At 36.1% G+C, this 19,581-nt stretch overlaps 1 protein-coding gene across 2 annotated transcripts; it reads right to left on the minus strand.

Moving 5' to 3' along the window:
- Positions 1–1,084: 1,084 nt before the first annotated feature.
- LOC144978622 (tRNA (guanine-N(7)-)-methyltransferase-like) lies at positions 1,085–19,549 on the minus strand. Of its 2 annotated transcripts, none has more exons than XM_078924914.1 (7): positions 19,444–19,549; positions 15,086–15,225; positions 13,144–13,292; positions 5,887–6,071; positions 5,369–5,482; positions 2,195–2,344; positions 1,085–1,264 (listed from the first exon to the last, which is right to left on the minus strand). In XM_078924914.1, exons 2-6 carry the CDS (start codon positions 15,178–15,180, stop codon positions 2,222–2,224), a joined length of 666 nt encoding a protein of 221 aa, XP_078781040.1. In that variant the 5' UTR covers positions 15,181–15,225; positions 19,444–19,549; the 3' UTR covers positions 1,085–1,264; positions 2,195–2,221. The 2 variants fall into 2 exon arrangements, with proteins under 2 accessions (XP_078781040.1, XP_078781039.1); XM_078924913.1 differs by having other exon boundaries at positions 2,243–2,344; positions 19,444–19,538.
- Positions 19,550–19,581: the final 32 nt, after the last annotated feature.

Genomic DNA, 19,581 nt, shown 5'->3' on the forward strand with positions numbered 1-19,581 from the left:
TTTAGGTGATCTCAAACTAAGTTCACTGATAGTGTGCTCTTGGAAGCTACATCTGTTCTCTATTTGAACCATTCCCCTTTGTCTTACTGTTTCCTCAAGTCCTTTTAATTTAGATGTTTTTCCTATCCAATTTTCTTCCTTTTTACTGGCGCTGATATGACCTAAACGTGCCGCAAGCACCGTAAAACCCTTAAAACAAACAAAACAACTTGCATGCAATCTTACGAATAATGAGTTAATTCCTGCTTGCTCCTCTCTTGCATGACTAGGATTCTCCAATGAAAAACGAAAAATTTACAATAAAATTTTGTTTCATCCCATTGTTGTTTTTATTTTTTTCCCTATGATTAAAAGTATTCTTCCTATGAATACATGAATATAAATTGCCTGCTTAATGTTTATTTTGGATGGCAACCTGTTTATGTAACGAGGCACATTGGAGGAAATCCCCTGAATGTTGTGATACAGCCCCCCCCCCCCCCCACCCCTACCCTTCCTTCTGGGAATTTTTAAATTTTTTTTATTGGTGAGCTCGACTTTTGACAGGTGAACAAACCAGACATTCTGGTGGGGTTCCCGACCTCCAATAGTGAACAGGGAGGTTATTTACTATGTCTTTTATGCGCATATAATATAATATCTGTTTTCCAACTGGCTCGGTCCATTTGCCGAGAGACAAACAGTCAAAAGCATAGTTATAGTTTTGGGAGATCCAGTCATCCACTAATGGGAAGTTGCCTCCTGATCTTTCGAAGAACAAATCATAATACATATAAAATTCCTTTGATTCAATCTGGGTGGAAATGTGTCTTCAGGTTCTACCTAATCCAAAGAAAGCTGTAAAACTCCAAGGGTCAGGCACAATGCCATTAAATAAGCCTTTGGCCTTAAGTTTTTTGGGGGTTTTTTTCTGAGAGAGAAATTGAGATACCGAAAGGTGGGGCTCAAACCATCATTCTTAAGTTGCCAGTGCAATGCTTTATAAATTGTATACACATGGCCATATTCCTCCCCCTCCGGCACAGTTTATTCTGTACATTATCTCTTAGATTATATTTTCATGAAAAAAAAAAAGAAGAAAATATTACAATTTTTTGTGTTTTCATTTATTTTCATCTGTCACCAATGAATGAGATGTTAAATGTTATGACAATTTGTGCTCTACTCTTCTAAAGACAGCAAGGAACTTGTCACCTTTGTTTCTTGTGACCTTTTGACCCTCCTCTGTTCCTTCGTACAATTTTTCAACCACGACATCTGATTTCTGTGAAATATAATGTCAAATAACAATGAAAGACTTGATTTTTGGAACCATTATGATCTCAAGTTTGAGAAAATACAGCAGCATGAAGCATTCAAAAGGTCCATTGCTATCACTCAAAAAAACCACGATGATGATGATGATAATAATAATAATAATGAGGAGGAGGAGTCGAAAACGACAAAATCGTGGTTGTGCTCTTTTCCAAGGACTCAGCTGCTCAGAGCAGGACTCGAGCCCTGGACTTTCCGAAGGAGAGTGTCAGTGTCATACCACGAGACCACAAGGCTGTAAAAGAAGCAACTCTCACAAAACTCAATATTATCTAATTTGTCTAAATCTACTTAGGCAATGTCATCTCAGCTGATGATGGTACACAAAAAGACTGGATCAAACTTCTACTTCTGGTAGAACAGCAACATCTTTAACTTTAACCATTTTCAATAAGAACCTCAAGATTTTGTTTGACATTGTTTGCTATCTATGACACCGCTAATATGTGTGACTGTTAGTTGAATCAGTTGTTTAATGATTGATTGCATTACTCCTAGAGCTTCCTTCACACAGAATGGATATTCTAAGCACTATAAGCATAAATGTGCTTTATTATTAAGTCTATTTCAGACAACTTTAAATGTCTGGACATTGTTTTTTTTCTTTAATGAATTAACCAGTAGATATTTGACCAATCAAAACATGGAATTTGTGACACACCTTCATAAGTGCTCGGGCAAACATAGTTGGTTGTTGCTTACACTTAGGTTTCTGTGTTGGTTCTCTTGATCAAGGGGTAAAATGGTGGGTATTGTACTAAGACACATATCATCAATAGTAAAACCTGTGTAGTTTGCTATGTTTACTAATACCAATCACTTATGACGACGGTCTGAGAGGCTTGGTTATCTAAATGTCTATTATATTCCAAGGGCTTACTTAATTGACCATGCCTGTTTAGCTAACCTAGAGGGACTCAATTCTTACTAGTTCTTCATCTTCCACTCTAGAGAATAATGGAAAAGTCGTGAAGTGTTCCACCATCCAATCGTGCAGGTCTTTCACATCTGTGATCGTGTACACCAGACCCTGTGGAAATCATCAATCAATTGACAAAACTATTAAAATAGTCATTGCTTTAATTATAAAAAACAAAACTGCTCCTTCATATTTATGCAACCTTGTTTCATTGTGTACTTTCTTAGACTTTGAGCTTTAAGTGATCAGCTTTTTTCTTAAATATTATAGGCTTCTTATGCAATCTCATTACATTCTCAAACTTTGACATGATGTGTTCAGCAATTTTTCTTAAATATTAGTTTATATGTGAATTGTCAACTGGGTATTTTGTTGACATGAATTAGAAGGAAATCGAGTTAGAAGTCAATAAGATAATAATACTAATGTTAATCATTTATACAGCACCTATTCCATATTCAAACAGTTCTAGATGTATTTTCAATACAACATCAAGGCCTCAATTACAAGTCATACAAAAATCATGGATCGAAGAATTCAGGCCAAGAAAAAATAAACTATATTACGGAAACTGGTTTTAATCTATCAAATATTTTCTAATAAAATAAGTTTTAATATTTATCTTAAAAATAGCTTCCTGTATTGCATGTTCTGAAAGAAATTGGAAGAGAGTTCCAAATAGAAGGGGTAGCATGAGAAAAAGAACTATTAGAAAACTTTTTGGAACCTTTTTTGGGACCACTTAATCGGAGATGATCACTAGACCTTAAAATTCTGGAAGAAGAGTACAATGAAATATAGGCTGCATAGATATGAAGGAGCAGTTTTGTCGACACATTAAAGCAAAGGACAACAATTTTGCATTTGAGTCTTCATTCAACAGATATTAACACTCAGCTGTAATAATATTAATATTTTAATTATTTTAAAAGTTTTTTTTTTCTTCTGTCAAGCCTAGAGCCTCTACTACAGGTCGGATGGAATTCAAATGGTGAATAGGAATGCTTCACTGTATTCTATGATCCTTTCTATTTCGAACAATGTTGACGAATATTGTTTTACAGGCATTACTTTTTTAAATGTCTTTTGTGGAAATGGCACAAGCTTTAACATTTGAAGCACTAGGTAGGTGTGTCAGTTTGGAACTTTGTATATCAATCATTCATGACTACAAATATATATTTAATCTACGAAGAATGTGTATCACCTAAAAATATACATTCTACTCTTAAAATACAAATTGGATTCTTTTAAAAACAATTATGTTTTATTGCTTAACTCAATCTTTTATTTGAATTTAACCTCACAATAAAAGTTCATAGATGTCCTTATAAACACCTGACAAAAATTAGAAAATTTGCCAAAAGTAAAAGTTGGGCTCAGGGGTGCCAATTTGGCGTTTTTTAATGCCAAATTCCAAAAACATGGTGTTGTTTAAGCTGTTTTACATGGAAAAATTCAGTTATGCATTTCATTTTCACCCATCTGCTAGACAAATTTGCACCAGTTTAAAATAAAGATTCAAATTTTCATCCATAAACTGGCAATACTGGTCAGTGCTATAGCCATCTTATATACTTGCCTGTCACCCAAAGCAATCAGCCCCACAGTTTGTGAGAATTTATTCATATCCTTCCTTCAGAGCCATTCGGCCCATGGAGCTGGAGTTTCTCCCGGCTTCTATAGCGTGAAATGGACAATAGCAATTGTTAACTATCCTTTGTATAGGACACGTCTATCGCAAAGTACTTTCCGTCAAATCTAACAAACTCCGCTACCCATTCAATGCTGGGTGGACAGGGGGAGGGCAGGAAAATATCTCGACCGCACCCGGGATCAATCTCGGTCACTGTGCGTGCAAAGCGAATGTTCTACGAGTTTTCGGGACCCCCATTTATCAATACTTTGACATATTACTGACAGAATCGCATTGTGACACCTGACAACACCATGCATTTTAAAAAATCGCCTGTGTTAAAATTGTGAGTGATGCTCAGAATCTCACAGGCTGATTGGATCAGGAGACAGTACAGGAAAGTACTTTAGTTGCTATGGTCTGTACACTTATTGTACTCATTAAGTGAACATACATTTTTTTCATAACACCATAATAAGAGTGTAAATCATGCCGTCTAGGAGGTCGCACTGTGTCTTCTATACCCTAGATCTGTTGTCCCAGTTGCTTTCTGTCTTTGTCTTAGAATGAGATTACTCAGTTTTATCCTAACCTTGACTGGGAGGGAAACACCAGTCAAATGTATAGTTATAGTTTTGGGAGATGATATTTTTTCCCTTGTAAATCATCTCTCTGTTACGTATTGTTAGTTATGTATTCAGTAACCATTTGAGTGTGTTTCTCTTAGTGGGATCCTGTGCTGATGTCTGGATGAAACTTTTAGGTGATCTCAAACTAAGTACATTGGTAGTATGCTCTTGGAATCTACATCTGTTTCCTATTTGAACCCATTCCCCTTTATTTATTCTTGTGTTCTTTCAAATGTAAATCTAGAAGTTTTTTGACTCCCATTTCCTCCCTTTTACTGGCGCTAATATGACCTTAATGTGTTGCAAGTGTTGTAAAACCCTTAAAAATACACAAAACAACAATAGGACAAAGACTAGATGCACGGTACATAAAACAACCAGGCTGACTATAACTAAATTGAGCTTTTATATAGCGAAATATCCACGAAACGTGCTCAAAGCGCTTTACAAGGGGTCCCTGGCCAACAGCAACATTTAACATGTAGGACGGGACATGACTCCTTTTAGGCAATATTACAATTTTTTTTCGGACAGAGTTGCTTTCTGTCTTTGTCTTAGAATGAGATTACTCAGTTTTGTCCTAACCCTGACTGGGAGGGAAACAGTCAAATGTAAAGTTATAGTTTTGACTATAACTAAATTGACCCAGGTACTCATTTTACACCTGACTACGGTGAGAGAATGTGAGTAAAGAGCCTTCTCCAAAGACTCAACTATGCGCCGAGCGAGGCTCGAACCCAGGACCTTCCGACCCAAAGGCGAGTATCATACCACTAGTCCACATAACCGCACGACTACCATCACAGCACATGACCAGAGAATACATGTAAATTAAATGCATACAATTATTAACCGCTGACAATGACCTACCCCAACACTCAAAACATAGGCATACTCTGCCAATAATGTCTGGTTAATGATCCGCCATTTGTGTTTGGTTCTCTTGAAATGGGGGTCAGGGAACAGGAAAAACATTTTGGTCAACTGAAAAAAGAGAAGAAAAACAATAATAAGTTTATTGAGGTAACCTTGAGCTCCTTTTTCTTCTTAATAAAAGGTGACCTTGTCAAAAATTCATAGACCTTCAAAGAAGATGTTTTGCCTTTTTTTTTTCTTTTTTTTTTTTTGGTCATAAATTAAAAAATTCAAAATAAAAGGATTTCAAACCAAATTGGACAAAATAAATGGAAAAAGTGTCCTGTCAGTGTATGTCAACATTAAAAAATTTTTTGGTTTTCTCATAATCATATTTTTTTGCTTTAAATATCGAAAGATGAAAACTAAACAAAATGTGCAAATTTCTAAAATATTGAATCAAGACAAAAAAATGCAGTACTGACATCGCCTTCCATATGATAATGATCTTCTTTTTAGAACAGACCACTTACTTGGCCTTTAGAGAAGTAATTTGGCATATACTTCATGGCATTAGTCCTAACACATGCCACATTGGTGTACTGGCCAGGATGCTGTTGACGCAGAGCTGAAATTCGGTCCCTTACATAATCGCTGACCTTCACCCTTATTTCCATTCCAAGCATCAGAGTGTCAGGAAACATGGGAGATAAACTGACTGTGTACACAAATGTAAATAAAAGAGAAAAAAATTATTCATTACTTGTTTGCGTTCATCTAATCTAAAGAGAGATTGATCATAACATTGTTTCACAGTGATATGTCGATATGAAAATTACGTCCATTTAAAATAAAAATAAAATGGCCTTCCTTAATACTTTTGTACAAGAACAAAATCAAAAAGAAAAGTACCCGAGGAAAGGCTCAAACCCAGGACCCTCCTGAGTACAGTGCCTTAAGCACCCGGCCACCTCACACCCTATGTCCGAACCTTAGACCTTATTTCTTCCTGTGTCTTTGACACACTGGGCCTTCCAGATTCGCCATTCATCTCTGCAATTGAGTCCTTGATAAAGGGTCTTTACTCACATTCTCTCACAGCACTCATTTTTTGTTTTTAGGGCTTTACGCATACCTGTCTACTTGAATATTTCAAAATCAGTAGCCAACACAAAATTCATCAGTAATAAATGGTAAAATTTTAGTAATACTCCACCAATTAACAACAACAACAACAACAAAAGTATAAAAAATACTGCTTTTCTACAACCTTCTATACGTAAAATAAATGTTGTTGACCTCCACCATTACGAGCTGGCAACCGACTAAGCTATCATGGGCGTGAACTGAGCAGTAGGCTTTATTACTTAAAGGGAACATTTTTTTTCTTTCTTGAATAACTGCGGGAACTTAAAAGAAAAAAAATATAATTAAAAAATTATACGAGTCTTACCTTGGGAAGACGAAGTATGATGATAATTATTCCGTCTCTTAATGCTGAAGGAGTCAATTGGAGGAAGCGCTGCGTCACGTGATCACTATTTAACTCCGAAAAAGCTGCCCACAACAAGTGTGTAGTAATGATAATACACAACTAAACTAAGTACTCTATGAACTTATCCCGCGATAGGTTACACATGTGTAATATATAGCACAATTTCACCGAAAAACAACAATAATACTCAATATAGAATTATAATCATATTAATAGTAAGGGCAAGGGAGGGAAGGGCAATTGACTCCTTCAGCATTAAGAGACGGAATAATTATCATCATACTTCGTCTTCCCAAGGTAAGACTCGTATAATTTTTTAATTATTCCGTCTACTTTAATGCTGATAGGAGCCACTTGGAGATTTCAAAGCAGGGCAGGTTTTGAGGATAGTACTGAATTTGCAAAAGATTCCGAATGAGATTCAATGGGCTTTTTATAGAATCGAGCAAAGGTAGACTCCCTTTTCCATCCTGCCGTATTAAGTACATGCCATATATCTACACCCTTAGCTGCTGAAGAACAAGATGCTGATCGTGTGCTGTGTGCTTTAAATATGTTAGTATCCACTCCTGACTTGGTTAGGATAAGTCTAATCCAACGTGACAGTGTATCCTTGGAGACTCCTAAGTGAGGGCTAAGGGTGCTAATAAACAATTTATTAGAAGATCGAAGTGGTCTAGTCCGTTTCAAGTATGCTCGTAGATATGTCATAACACAAATCCGCCTGTCCTCATTAAATGCATGGAGTGTAATAATTGTTTGAGGATTAGAAGGCGAGTTATGTTTAAGCAATTTACTAATATGGAATATAGCTTTGCTATCATGAATAGATAAACAAGATGATTCAATAGTCATGGCATGAAATGATTGGCACCTTGTCCCGTAACAAGAGCACATAGCATAAGAAGTTTGGCTCCTAACATAAAAAGGTTAAGATCACGAGCAGGGGAAAGTGATCTTAAATAATTTAACACAGTAGATATGTCCCAAACAGTAGTGTAACGGGCACGAGTGGGTCGAGAATGAAATACACCTTTCATAAATCTACACACTAGCGGATCTGAACCGGTCTCGTTCAATGTTGACACTGCTGACCTCGCTGTATTGATGGCACTGTATCCCAATCCAGATTGAAATAATATTGTCAAAAAAGCTATAGTAGTCTGAACATTTTTACTCATAGGGTCCACCCCATCAGCATCACAAAACTGGATAAATTTCAGTAAGTAACTATTGTACTGTTTTTGGGTGTTGCGACGCCAACTTTTCATAATTATTTTTAAGGCGTGCTTGGAAACTCCTTGTTTCCGGATTTTTGCCCTGATAAGAGACAAGCCATCAACTTTAGTTTTGGATACAAAGGGTGCACAGCTGCCCTGTCTGATGCCAATGTCAATAGGTGTTTTGAGGCTTTTAGATGGACCGGGGGCGCTATCAGCATAGTCATAAGTTTGGGGAACCAAGTCTGTGTTTGCCAAATTGGTGCTATCACCAACGCTCGCGATACTTTGTCTTGTTGTATCTTTTGTAGAGCCCTGGGGATCATATTGAATGGAGGGAATAAATACACAAATCCAGCCCATAAATGATAAAAGGCATTAATGGCACAGGCAGATGGGTCAGGATATAACGACATATATTTGGGAATAAGAAAATTGGTTCTAGAAGCAAAAAGATCAATTTCTGGATTTCCAAAATGATCACAAAGCTTATTGAACTCTGCTCGATTAAGCGACCACTCAGTATGAATAGATAATTTTCTACTATAATCATCAGCAATGGTATTTTCCACTCCGGGAATATGACATGCTGAAATCCATATTCCCCTGGTTTTGTACCATAAAATTAACTCTCGTGTGATGTCATTGCATTTAACTGAATGGGTTCCCCCCATGTTATTAATGTAAGAAACAGCTGTCATATTATCTACTTCTACCCGAATGTGACAATTGGAAATATCTTTGCACAAAGATTGAAGTCCTAAATAAACTGCTTTTATTTCTAGAACGTTGATGTGATCCATCTGCTCTTCTTCCGTCCACATACCCTGTGTGGCAACATCATTCATAATTGCTCCATAGCCATGACCTGAAGCATCAGTTCTCATCACAAAAGAAGGGTTATCTATATGTAATCGTTTCTTACTGTGGACGCCTTCAGACTTCCACCATTCTAATTCAATAAAAGATTGAACTGAAACTTTAATATATCTATCAAAGTTATATACTTAAAATGGCGATAACGCACAAAGGAGTTGAGATGTTTTACATTTAATATCATTCGATACTTTTTCCTCTGCTCACCGGGTATAGCACGTTTCTCCCTAAGGAAAACATTATTAACAAAATCACCCTCCTCCGGTGTACATTTCTGGATAACACCATCCCTTTCATATTGTATTATCATCTCCTGTAAAGCTAACTTTTCATCCTGTTTAAATTGGATAGTATGAGCTGGTTTCATTTGAACAGGAGGGGACAAAAAATCAATTGCACATCCAGAAATACATTGAATAATAAAAGGATCAGAGGTATACATTTTCCAAGTAGATATAAATAATTTAGTTCTGCCCCCATGCAAATGGGTTACCTTATCCTTTAATTCCTCCTTTTGAATGTGTGTTGCTTGTGGTGTTGTTTGTGGTTGTTCCATGTCCTTGTATTCCCCCGAAAGGTGTTTGTCCCCCCTCCTTGACCTTTCCATGGTTGACCTTTGCCTAAAAAAGGAAACCTTTTCTGGCCATGGGACGGGTACGGGGAAAATCTCCTTGTGGTTTTTGCCACTCGAATAGAATCGTTCATGTCTTTAATCTTATCTTTAATGTTGCTCCCAAATAACTTGTCACTAACAGGATAGGAAGCGGTACAGAGAGCGTTGAGGTCATCTCTAATTTCACCGCGAAGTGACTGTCTTCTATAAATATCCAAACTATGAGAGGCATTGGTGAGCAAAGCGACTCCATCCGAAATATTTTCCAGTACTTCTTTGTTATCTCCTTTCACCATCTCCATAGCCCTGCAAACAGCAGTAATGCCTTTCATAAGCGATACCTGCACTTTCTGCAAGGATGCGTCCCTCATTCTAGAGGCAGGGGATATCTGTTTAAAAACCTCCTCATTGCATTGGACAACCTCTAGTCTAGAGCAATTTGCTGGCACTGGATATTTTTCAGAGAGAGCAGTAATCGTATCCTTGGGCAGACCGTCACATAAAACCTGTGTAACACCAGTTGAAACATTCTCTGCCAGCACCTTCCCTTTCACTTCTGTCCTGCCTACCACATTCTCGAAATATGAGAATGCCTGCTCCATCATCCCTGCATCTCTACTACTGCCTGGCACCATATCAACTGACCGCGAAAGGTCAGCATTACATTCTACATCTTTACTGCCTGACCGCGAAAGGTCAGCATTACTTACATCTTTACTGCCTGATCGCGAAAGATCAGACTCAATGTCATCATTACATATTGGCCGCGAAAGGCCAATATTGACATTAGCATCTTCCTCCTCCATTTCATTAAAACGGTCAAAGGCCTCCTTCACCAATTTGTTGGCACTGGATATTTTTTTTTCAGAGAGAGCAGTAATCGTATCCTTGGGCAGACCGTCACATAAAACCTGTGTAACACCAGTTGAAACATTCTCTGCCAGCACCTTCCCTTTCACTTCTGTCCTGCCTACCACATTCTCGAAATATGAGAATGCCTGCTCCATCATCCCTGCATCTCTACTACTGCCTGGCACCATATCAACTGACCGCGAAAGGTCAGCATTACATTCTACATCTTTACTGCCTGACCGCGAAAGGTCAGCATTACTTACATCTTTACTGCCTGATCGCGAAAGATCAGACTCAATGTCATCATTACATATTGGCCGCGAAAGGCCAATATTGACATTAGCATCTTCCTCCTCCATTTCATTAAAACGGTCAAAGGCCTCCTTCATTTGGCTCACCACTGGCACCAATCCCATCAACACACTGAGTTGCTGTTTTATTTCATTAAAGTCCAGTTCACTGCTACCAACGCTACTACTACCAGCACCGTAACTGCTCCCCTCCGTTTTCTTTCCTTTACCTTTCCCCTTCACACCTCTTACACTTCCTTTCCCAACACATTCCTTCTCGCTCGCCCCGTCTTTCACTTCACCACCTCCTTTCCCTTTCTTATCGTCCGCTCGGCTACTCTCGATTGTTTCTTTCTCCATCACTGACTCGGAACCAAAAATGGCGTTCATTGTTTGTAAACAAAGGGACCGAGATGGCAGGCGATAAATAGGTGTTAAACTATTGTTTAAAATTGCACAAGTTTTCCGAATATATACACTATCCAGATGAATGAATTCACAACATATAAATTGAACACAATTCCGTTTGAAAATATAGAATAATAATAATATAGAATTTAAATCAAATTGAAGTTGGTGGGCTCCAGTGATCAACGCTAAAGCAACGCTAAAAAGTGATCACGTGACGCAGCGCTTCCTCCAAGTGGCTCCTATCAGCATTAAAGTAGACGGAATAATTGTTTTGTTTTTCGTTCTCTAACACTACGACCGAATTGCTGTGAAATCAAAATCCGTAATATTTCTTCCATTTCCATATGCCGAAATTGCTACCTAATTTCTGTAACAATTACGGACGATCTGTAAAAGTAGGCAGGTATGCTTTACGGCGCTTGCAACACATTAAGGTCATATCAGCACCAGTAAAAAAGTAAGAAAATTGAATAGTAAAAATTAAAGCACCCAAGAAAAGGTAAGACAAAGAGGAATTGGTTAAAATAGGAAACAGATGTAGATTTCAAGAGCACACTATCAAAGTACTTAGTTTGAGATCACTAAAAGTCTCATCCAGACACAAGCACAGGTCCCCACTAAGAGGAATACACTCAAATGTTTACAAATAATAAATAATACGTAAATATAACAATACAGTGCATAACAAAGAGATGATTTACAAAGAAGAAATATCATTTCCAAAACTCTTAACTATACATTTGACTGTTTCCCTCTCAGCAGGGCATCTGACCAGGACCAGGACAAAACCAAGTACTGTAATCTCATTCCAAGACAAAGACAGAAAGCAAGTTGGAAAACAGAGATAGGGGGATAGAGGACACAGTAAGTACCTCCCTGCCCACTATGGGAGGTAGGGAACCCCCCCCCCCCCCCGCCCCCCAGTCACAGCACTCAGGTGTAAAATTATACCTGGTTGTCTGTCTGAAAAAATTGTAATATCACCTAACAGGCATCATGTATTGTTCTACACGTTATGCGTCAGGGACCTTTTGTAAAGCGCTTGGGGAACATTTACTGGATATTGCGCTATATAAAAAGCTCAAGTTTTTTTAAACATCAGGAATGCCTTTTTTGCTAAAATCAAAAGAGCCTGAAAAATGTTCTTGTATAGACCATCGACAAAAATATTTCGTGAAAGCTTCTCTGCATTAAATTGTATCACCCTTAAATCATAGAAAAGGATACAGATACATCTAGCTTCCCTTAACTGTTTCTTTTACACAGCAAATACTTTCATCTTTTAACAAAATCAACGCACCATTACCAAACAAGGTTAGCTGGAAGATTTCAGAGAGACAGTTTTCCTGCTTTATCGAGAGAAATGCCATCCATGAAACATAAGAATATGAAATTTGAAAACTCGTGGGATAGCCCACTAGACCTTTATACCATCCAAATATGAGTTGATTGAGTTTTTTTTTTTTTTTTTTTGGTTTTTGAGTGTTTTACGGCACTTGCAACACATTAAGGTCATATCAGCGCCAGTACAAAAGGAGGAAAATGGGATAGTAAAAAGTTCTAGAACTTCAATTCAAGCACCCAAGAAAGGTAAGACAAAAAGGAATTTGTTCAAATAGGAAACAGGTGTAGATTCCAAGATCACACTATCAAAGTACACACTTAGTTTGAGATCACCTAAAAGTCTCATCCAGACACAAGCACAGGTCCCAACTAAGAGGGATACACATAAAAGTTTACAAATCATAATAATAATAATGCTAATATGTAAAGAAAACAATATAGTGCATAACAGAGAGATGATTCACAAGACAAACAATATCATCTCCCAAAACTATAACAATACATTTGACTGTTTCCCTCCCAGCTAGGGTATCCAGCCGGGGCCCGGACAAAACCAAATAATCTCATTCCAAGACAAAGACAGAAAGCATGTTGGAAAACAGATAAGACACAGTAAGTGCCTCCCTGCCTACTATGGGAGGTCAGAAACCCCACCCAGAATTATGAGTTGAAATTTATGGATCACTTACTAAGCAAACCACCATAGCCACAACCAATGTCGGCAAATTGAACAACTGGCTTCTTATCTGTTAAAGTGGTTGAATTGGAATCCTCTGGTTGTGATGTGAAATGATCTGGGTAATATGTGGACCAGTCCATCCTGTCTGGAGACACCGGGCTAGGAGGAATAGAAGTGAACATTTTTTAAACAGTAAACACTAACTCTACAATAATAATAATAATCAGAACAAAATTAATAGTAATAATAACAATAATTATAATAATGATAATGATCGCAATAATAATAATAATATTATTATTATTATTATTATTACAGTCCAGTCCGGATAATCGCAACACATTGGGATCAGCGAAAATGTTGCGATTTACCAAAGTTACAATTAACTGAAGTTGAATTTCCTGTCCATAATTGCAACATTTTACACAAATATGGTAAACTCAAACCAGTTGTAAACATTGTTCTTAGTCCACCACAGACTGAGCAATTTGATTCAAACAAAAACCATATGGCAGCCCTGTATAGGTTTGTCAATCAAAACCAGCTATGATGCAAGCTAACATTTTATTCAGATTGGATTAACTTTCACTCTTTTATTCTCAACATTTGTAAGAGTCAAAGAGATTAGCCGTGATGACAGACAGTAAACTCTCACCAAACTCATTGGTCACAATGCACAGTTGTCAATCCCAAAACAAAGGACATCGCTCAGTCTCTCTTTACAACTGTCATTGTCTACCTGTTGTCAAGACTATGCCCAGCCCCCTCCCCTCCTATTTAATTGCCACAGATTACATCACAAACCCATACTGCAAAGCCCAGCCCTCTTTTGAATCTAATAAAGTGGTGATACCATACTGTAGCATTAAATCCCGCTCACTCTCGATTCTTCAACCTGTCACAATTTCATCCATGATGAAATTTAATCATGATATTTTATTTGATTGATTTCTTGAATTTACCACTTTTTGAGTGGTTGTTTACGACTGATCTCAAATTGGACTGTGACTGTCAAATTTTTAGGACGAGACGACCAAATAAAATAAATAATTATGGTATAATTAGAATAGGGTCCTAAATGCGCAACTATATAACTTTTACATCTAAAACTAACAGAAAATACATTGCTTTTAAAAGCTTACTCATCTCACAAAAAGGACGATTCCAAATTGATACATGTCAATCAAATTACGCGTGTTCATTAAAAAATAATAAAGTAATAAAATTTGTTTTAAAACAATAACAAAACTACTCCTTCCCTCCAACCCACGCCAAAAGAAAATTGAAGAAACCAGGATCTGATTATTATGTGGATTGAAAAAAAAGAATCAAACACACAAGAAACAGGAATTAAACAAGTCTTAGTGTTAAAACATAAACAAACAAACAAATAATAATAATAATAATAATAATAATAATAATAATAATAATAATAATAATAATACTAATAATAATAATAATAATAATAACAAATAATAAATGCGAAAAAATAAAATCTATACTAGTCCACGATGTATGCATTAAATTGCTTCACACACATTAACATGTATCTGGCCAATCTCAAAGTAGGCTGCCCTCCCATCACAGATATCAACCCCCGAACAGTGCCCGTGAAAAAAGCAGCACACACACTCAGAATCACAAGACAGTGAGGTCGCATTGCTTGTATCGCAGCTGCAAACCAGTTACTGTTTACATAGATCCTGAGGCTAGGTGGCTGGTTACCGTGTATGTAGACATTCCATAATAATAATAATAATAATAATAATAATAATAATAATAATAATAATAATAATATAATAATAATAAAGTGTGTATGTAGACATTCCATAATAATAATAATAATAATAATAATAATAATAATAATAATAATAATAATAATAATAATAATAAAGTAATAAAGTGCCTAAAGTAACGACCAGTCTCCTCGACAAATTCAACTGTCTACTTACTAATCTAAATTATGGTCAGAATTTGGATTGGAGTGCGCTCTCTGTCGATAAAATTTCTTTTGGGGTAGACGAGTTGCTGATACTGATGGCTTCATTCTTCTGTGACTTTGGCCAAACTTGGTAAATTTTTCAAATTATATCTAAACAATATAAGATAGAATTAATGTAAAAAGATTTAATTAAATGCAAAGATTAAATAAAAAATAAGAGCCTAAATATGGATTACTTCCCTTGTTCTGAGATTTTGTCATTTGGCAAAATATCTGGAGTAAAACAAACAAAAAATCACCGAAATTGTTCTGCTGCTGTCTGGTGGTCATACAAGAGTTTAATACTGATATTTCAGCTACTTTTAATTGTTAATTTGGCTGCATTTGTGTGATACAGACAATATCTGGGATATCTAAAGCTACACCAAAACTTTCAAAGATGGCAACACAGCTGTATCTCGATTGCAAATCGAAATCGATAAAATTATTAAAAACAAGTCCCTTTTCTGGTCTTATATAGATAAATTTCTTTTTTCCATTGGATAGATATCCCTTTAACTCCAGGTGATGTACTCATTATATCTATTAATAGTAATTGAAGTGGAATCTCAGCCTTGCCACTATTTTGAGGACAATACATTACAAGAAAATGCGTTAAAGACACAATCGGTAATACACTTATCGACAACAACGAAATTTTGGAATGTTGGGCAGTATACATAAAAAATATTTAGTGGATGACAAAAGGACGTGCTTGGATAAAGAAATCTCTACTGCGAACACGGATCCCCAGACTATGCGAGAAGTAGAAGCTGCTTGGAAAACGGTAGGCCAAGATAGTTTCTCAATAGAATTGATTGACGCCCTCGATGATCTGGGAATAGACATTCTGACAAAAGCCTTTAATATCATATACAAAAAGGGTGAATTGCCTAATGTTTTGAGACAATCAGTATTCATTACGATACCCAAAAAAAAGGAACTATTGACTGTGACCAACACAGAACAATCAGCATAATGAGTCAGGCCACAAAAATTATATTAAGAATACTTATGAAAAGAATGAGGAGCAAGATATCTCTCCAGAGATAAGTGACGAGCAGTTTGGTTTTGTTAAAGAAAAGGGTATGGTAAATGCAATCTTTACATTGAAAACAATAATGCAACAGTCAATCGAAAAACAAAAGTCACTTTATCTATGCTTCATTGATTATTCCAAAGCTTTTGATTCAGTAGTAGAAAGTAGTAGAAACATACCTTATAAGTACCATTTTATACGGTTGTGTAACGTGGACGCTTGACAAAGAATGTACGAGAAGGTTAGAGGCATTTGAGATGTGGGTGTATAGAAGAATGTTGAGGCTATCATGGTCAGACAGGTATATGAACGAGGAAGTGTTGGAGAAGGTGAGAAAAGGAAGAATATTGATCGATACCATCAGAAAGAGGCAGTTACGGTTTCTGGGACTTGTGTGGAGAAGAGACGGAATAGAAAAGTTGGTAACATCTGGGATGATCGAAGGAAAGAGAGCTAGAGGAAGACAAAGAATGACTTATTCCCACTGAGTAACGTTAGTGTCACGAAGTGATGTTATTAATATTAATATTAATTAAAGCTCTCACTTCTCTTGAGTGATGTTATTAATATTAATTTAAACTCTCACTTCTCTTCTCTATCTATCATTTTCTCTTTTTCATTGTCTCTCTTTGTCATTTTCTTTTCTCTATCTGTGTGTTTCTCTGTCATTTTCTCCTTTCTCTCTCTCTCACTAATTGTTGTTAATAATATCAATAATGCTCTCGTTTTCTCTTTTCATTCCTTCTTCCGTGTTCTTCTTTTTATCTCTCAACTCACCATTTTAGCCATGGACCGTGCCAGTTGGTAAATCGGCAACTATCTACTATTAACTGCCACAGAGTGATGTCATTTAATATTTACTCTCATTTTCTTTGTTTCTCAGATTTTTTCTTTTCTCTCTCTTTCATTTCCACTTTTTGCTTCGGACTGTGTCACAGTTGGTAAATCGGCAACACTTAACTGTCATGGAGAATGGAGTGATATGAAAAATGTTCTTCTCTGTCTCTATTTCATTTTCTCCTTTTCTTCTCTCTCTCTCATATTTCCTCTTTGTCACAGACCTTACCAGTTGGTCCCGTAAATCGTCAACTATTTACTATTAACTGCCACAGATTCATCTTGTTCCAAAAATATATACGTGAATTGTTCCTTATTATGAGGATGTGCAGAATATTTTCCTTTAAGACAAAGGAAATCCTATTTTTATTTTTAATCTATCAGGCATTATTTAATTTATACCATTGGCATTGGCAGGGATTTGCCACTTCATCCGTGTTTTTGTTGTTTTTCCCGCTGACTCCTAAAACAAGAGTAATTCTTGTTTTTATTTGATTCTAACTCGTCTTGGAATTCAGGAAAAGACATATAAAAATTAAACGGATCGTTTTTATGCACCTCCATTACGCATGCGCATTCCACCCAATTTCATCAGCGATGCTGTGTCTGTATTTGGACTTGGCAAAAGTTATATTGTGACATCTGGAGGAACGTCTTTGTTCAAAATAAATTTAAAAAATAAAGAAATAATCTGAAAAATCGAAATGTAAATCCAGAAAATAGAAGTTGCATTGAAGGTAAAATAATGTTATAGAAAGACCTTAATAAATGTTATGAATAGTCAGGTGGCTCCGTAGCGCAGTGGAATAAGCTGCCAGACTCTAACCTTAAAAGTACTGGGTTCGACCCCATTGTGGACATTTTTTTTTAAGGTTACTTTATTGAGAATAACATCATTTTTGTTGGTATAGTTCCTGGTCATATATTTAAAACTTTAAATTAATCTATTATTATTATTATGTAGTGTCTTTATGCACCTCCGTTGACGGTGTATCTTAACGGACCGTTTTTATACACCTCCGTCATGCATCCCACCCAATTTCATCAGTGAAATTGTGGCTCTGTATTTGGACACGGCAAAAGTTATATTGAGACATCTGTAGGATGTTTTTGTTAATAAATTTATATAAAAATAATAATAATTTTAAAAATCGAAATATAGAACCAGAAAATAGAAGTTGTATTGAAGGAAAAATAATGTTTTAGAAAGACCTTATTAAATCTGATGAACAGTCAGGTGGCTCCGTAGCCCAGTGGACAAGCTGTCAGACTCTAACCTTGAAAGTACAGGGTTTGTTTCCCATTTGTAGATATTTGTTTTTTTAACTTTACTTTATTGAGAAAGACATCATTTTTGTTTGTTCTTTTTTTCTTTCTTTTTTTTTTTTTTTTGTTTATTTTGTTTGTTTTTTTTTTTTTTTCAAAAACTATTTATCATGTTGTTAAAAAACTTCAATTTTAATTTTCTAAAATTATTTATTTATTTGAGATCAGTATTTGTGTGCCATGTTTCTATTTACTTTTGATTTTTAAAATTATTGTTATTATTCTTTCATTTATTATCATTGTATAAACGTACATCGGTAATCACTAAGCAGTGTGCTAAACTACAATCTAAAACTATTTAAACCTCATGGACGTATGCAGCAACATTTTCATTAATTTACCATCACCGCCAATGGAGGTGCATAAAAACGGTGTGTTTTTGTACACCTCCAATGCAGGTGCATAAAAACAGTGCGTTTTTGTACACCTCCAACGGAGGTTCATAAAAACGCCACCTTATTATCATTATCATTATTATCAATTATATTTTTTAGAAAAACAACATGGTACCATTCAATGTTATCGACATGCATTTGAATGTAAACGTCATTTTATAATATTATATCATCATAACAGTGTCTTCGTTTACCGCGTCTTTGTCTTTTTATATTGGGTTTTTTTTCTTCTTTGTTGTTTTTCAAAAACGTTTTATCGTGTTTAAAGAAACTTCCTGTCCAATCATTGTTTATGTTTAGTTACCTTATCTACGCCATTCATACTACACAGTTCTCATTCGTCCTTAGTGTCTTATACTTATTCGTTGTGTTTTGTTGATATATATAGGGGAAACCAGAAACGTCTACAGTATGTCTTTTGTCTAATAAGTGAGGTTAACAATTCAACAACAACTATAATTTTTTCCTTCGAGCTTCAAGCAGCAACATTTTCATTAATCAACCAGCACCACCAACGGAGGTGCATAAAAAACGGTACGTTTTTTTTTTTTTACACCGGCAACGGAGGTGCGTAAATACGGTGCGTTTTTTTACACCTCCAATTCCAATAGTGTGCAACGCCACCTTCGTCGTATGCGCGCAAACCGATTCCATTGTTAAGATCAAGATCAAACCTCAACCTTAATCACTCATGAAATTATTTCTAGATTTGGTGAGGAAGAAATGCCTTACAAGTATCCGATTTTGTGATTTTAAAATGAAATATTCATCATAAATGCTGACGAACGTAAGTGTAAACAAACACGTTTGAGGCTTGTGGCTGGAATACTGGAATGAATGAATAGATTTCCTGTTTCACTTTCGGTTTCA

This window comes from Berghia stephanieae, chromosome 8, assembly GCF_034508935.2.
Source record: "Berghia stephanieae isolate SIO BIC M18660-M18661 chromosome 8, UCSD_Bste_1.3, whole genome shotgun sequence".
Lineage (NCBI taxonomy): Eukaryota > Metazoa > Mollusca > Gastropoda > Nudibranchia > Aeolidiidae > Berghia > Berghia stephanieae.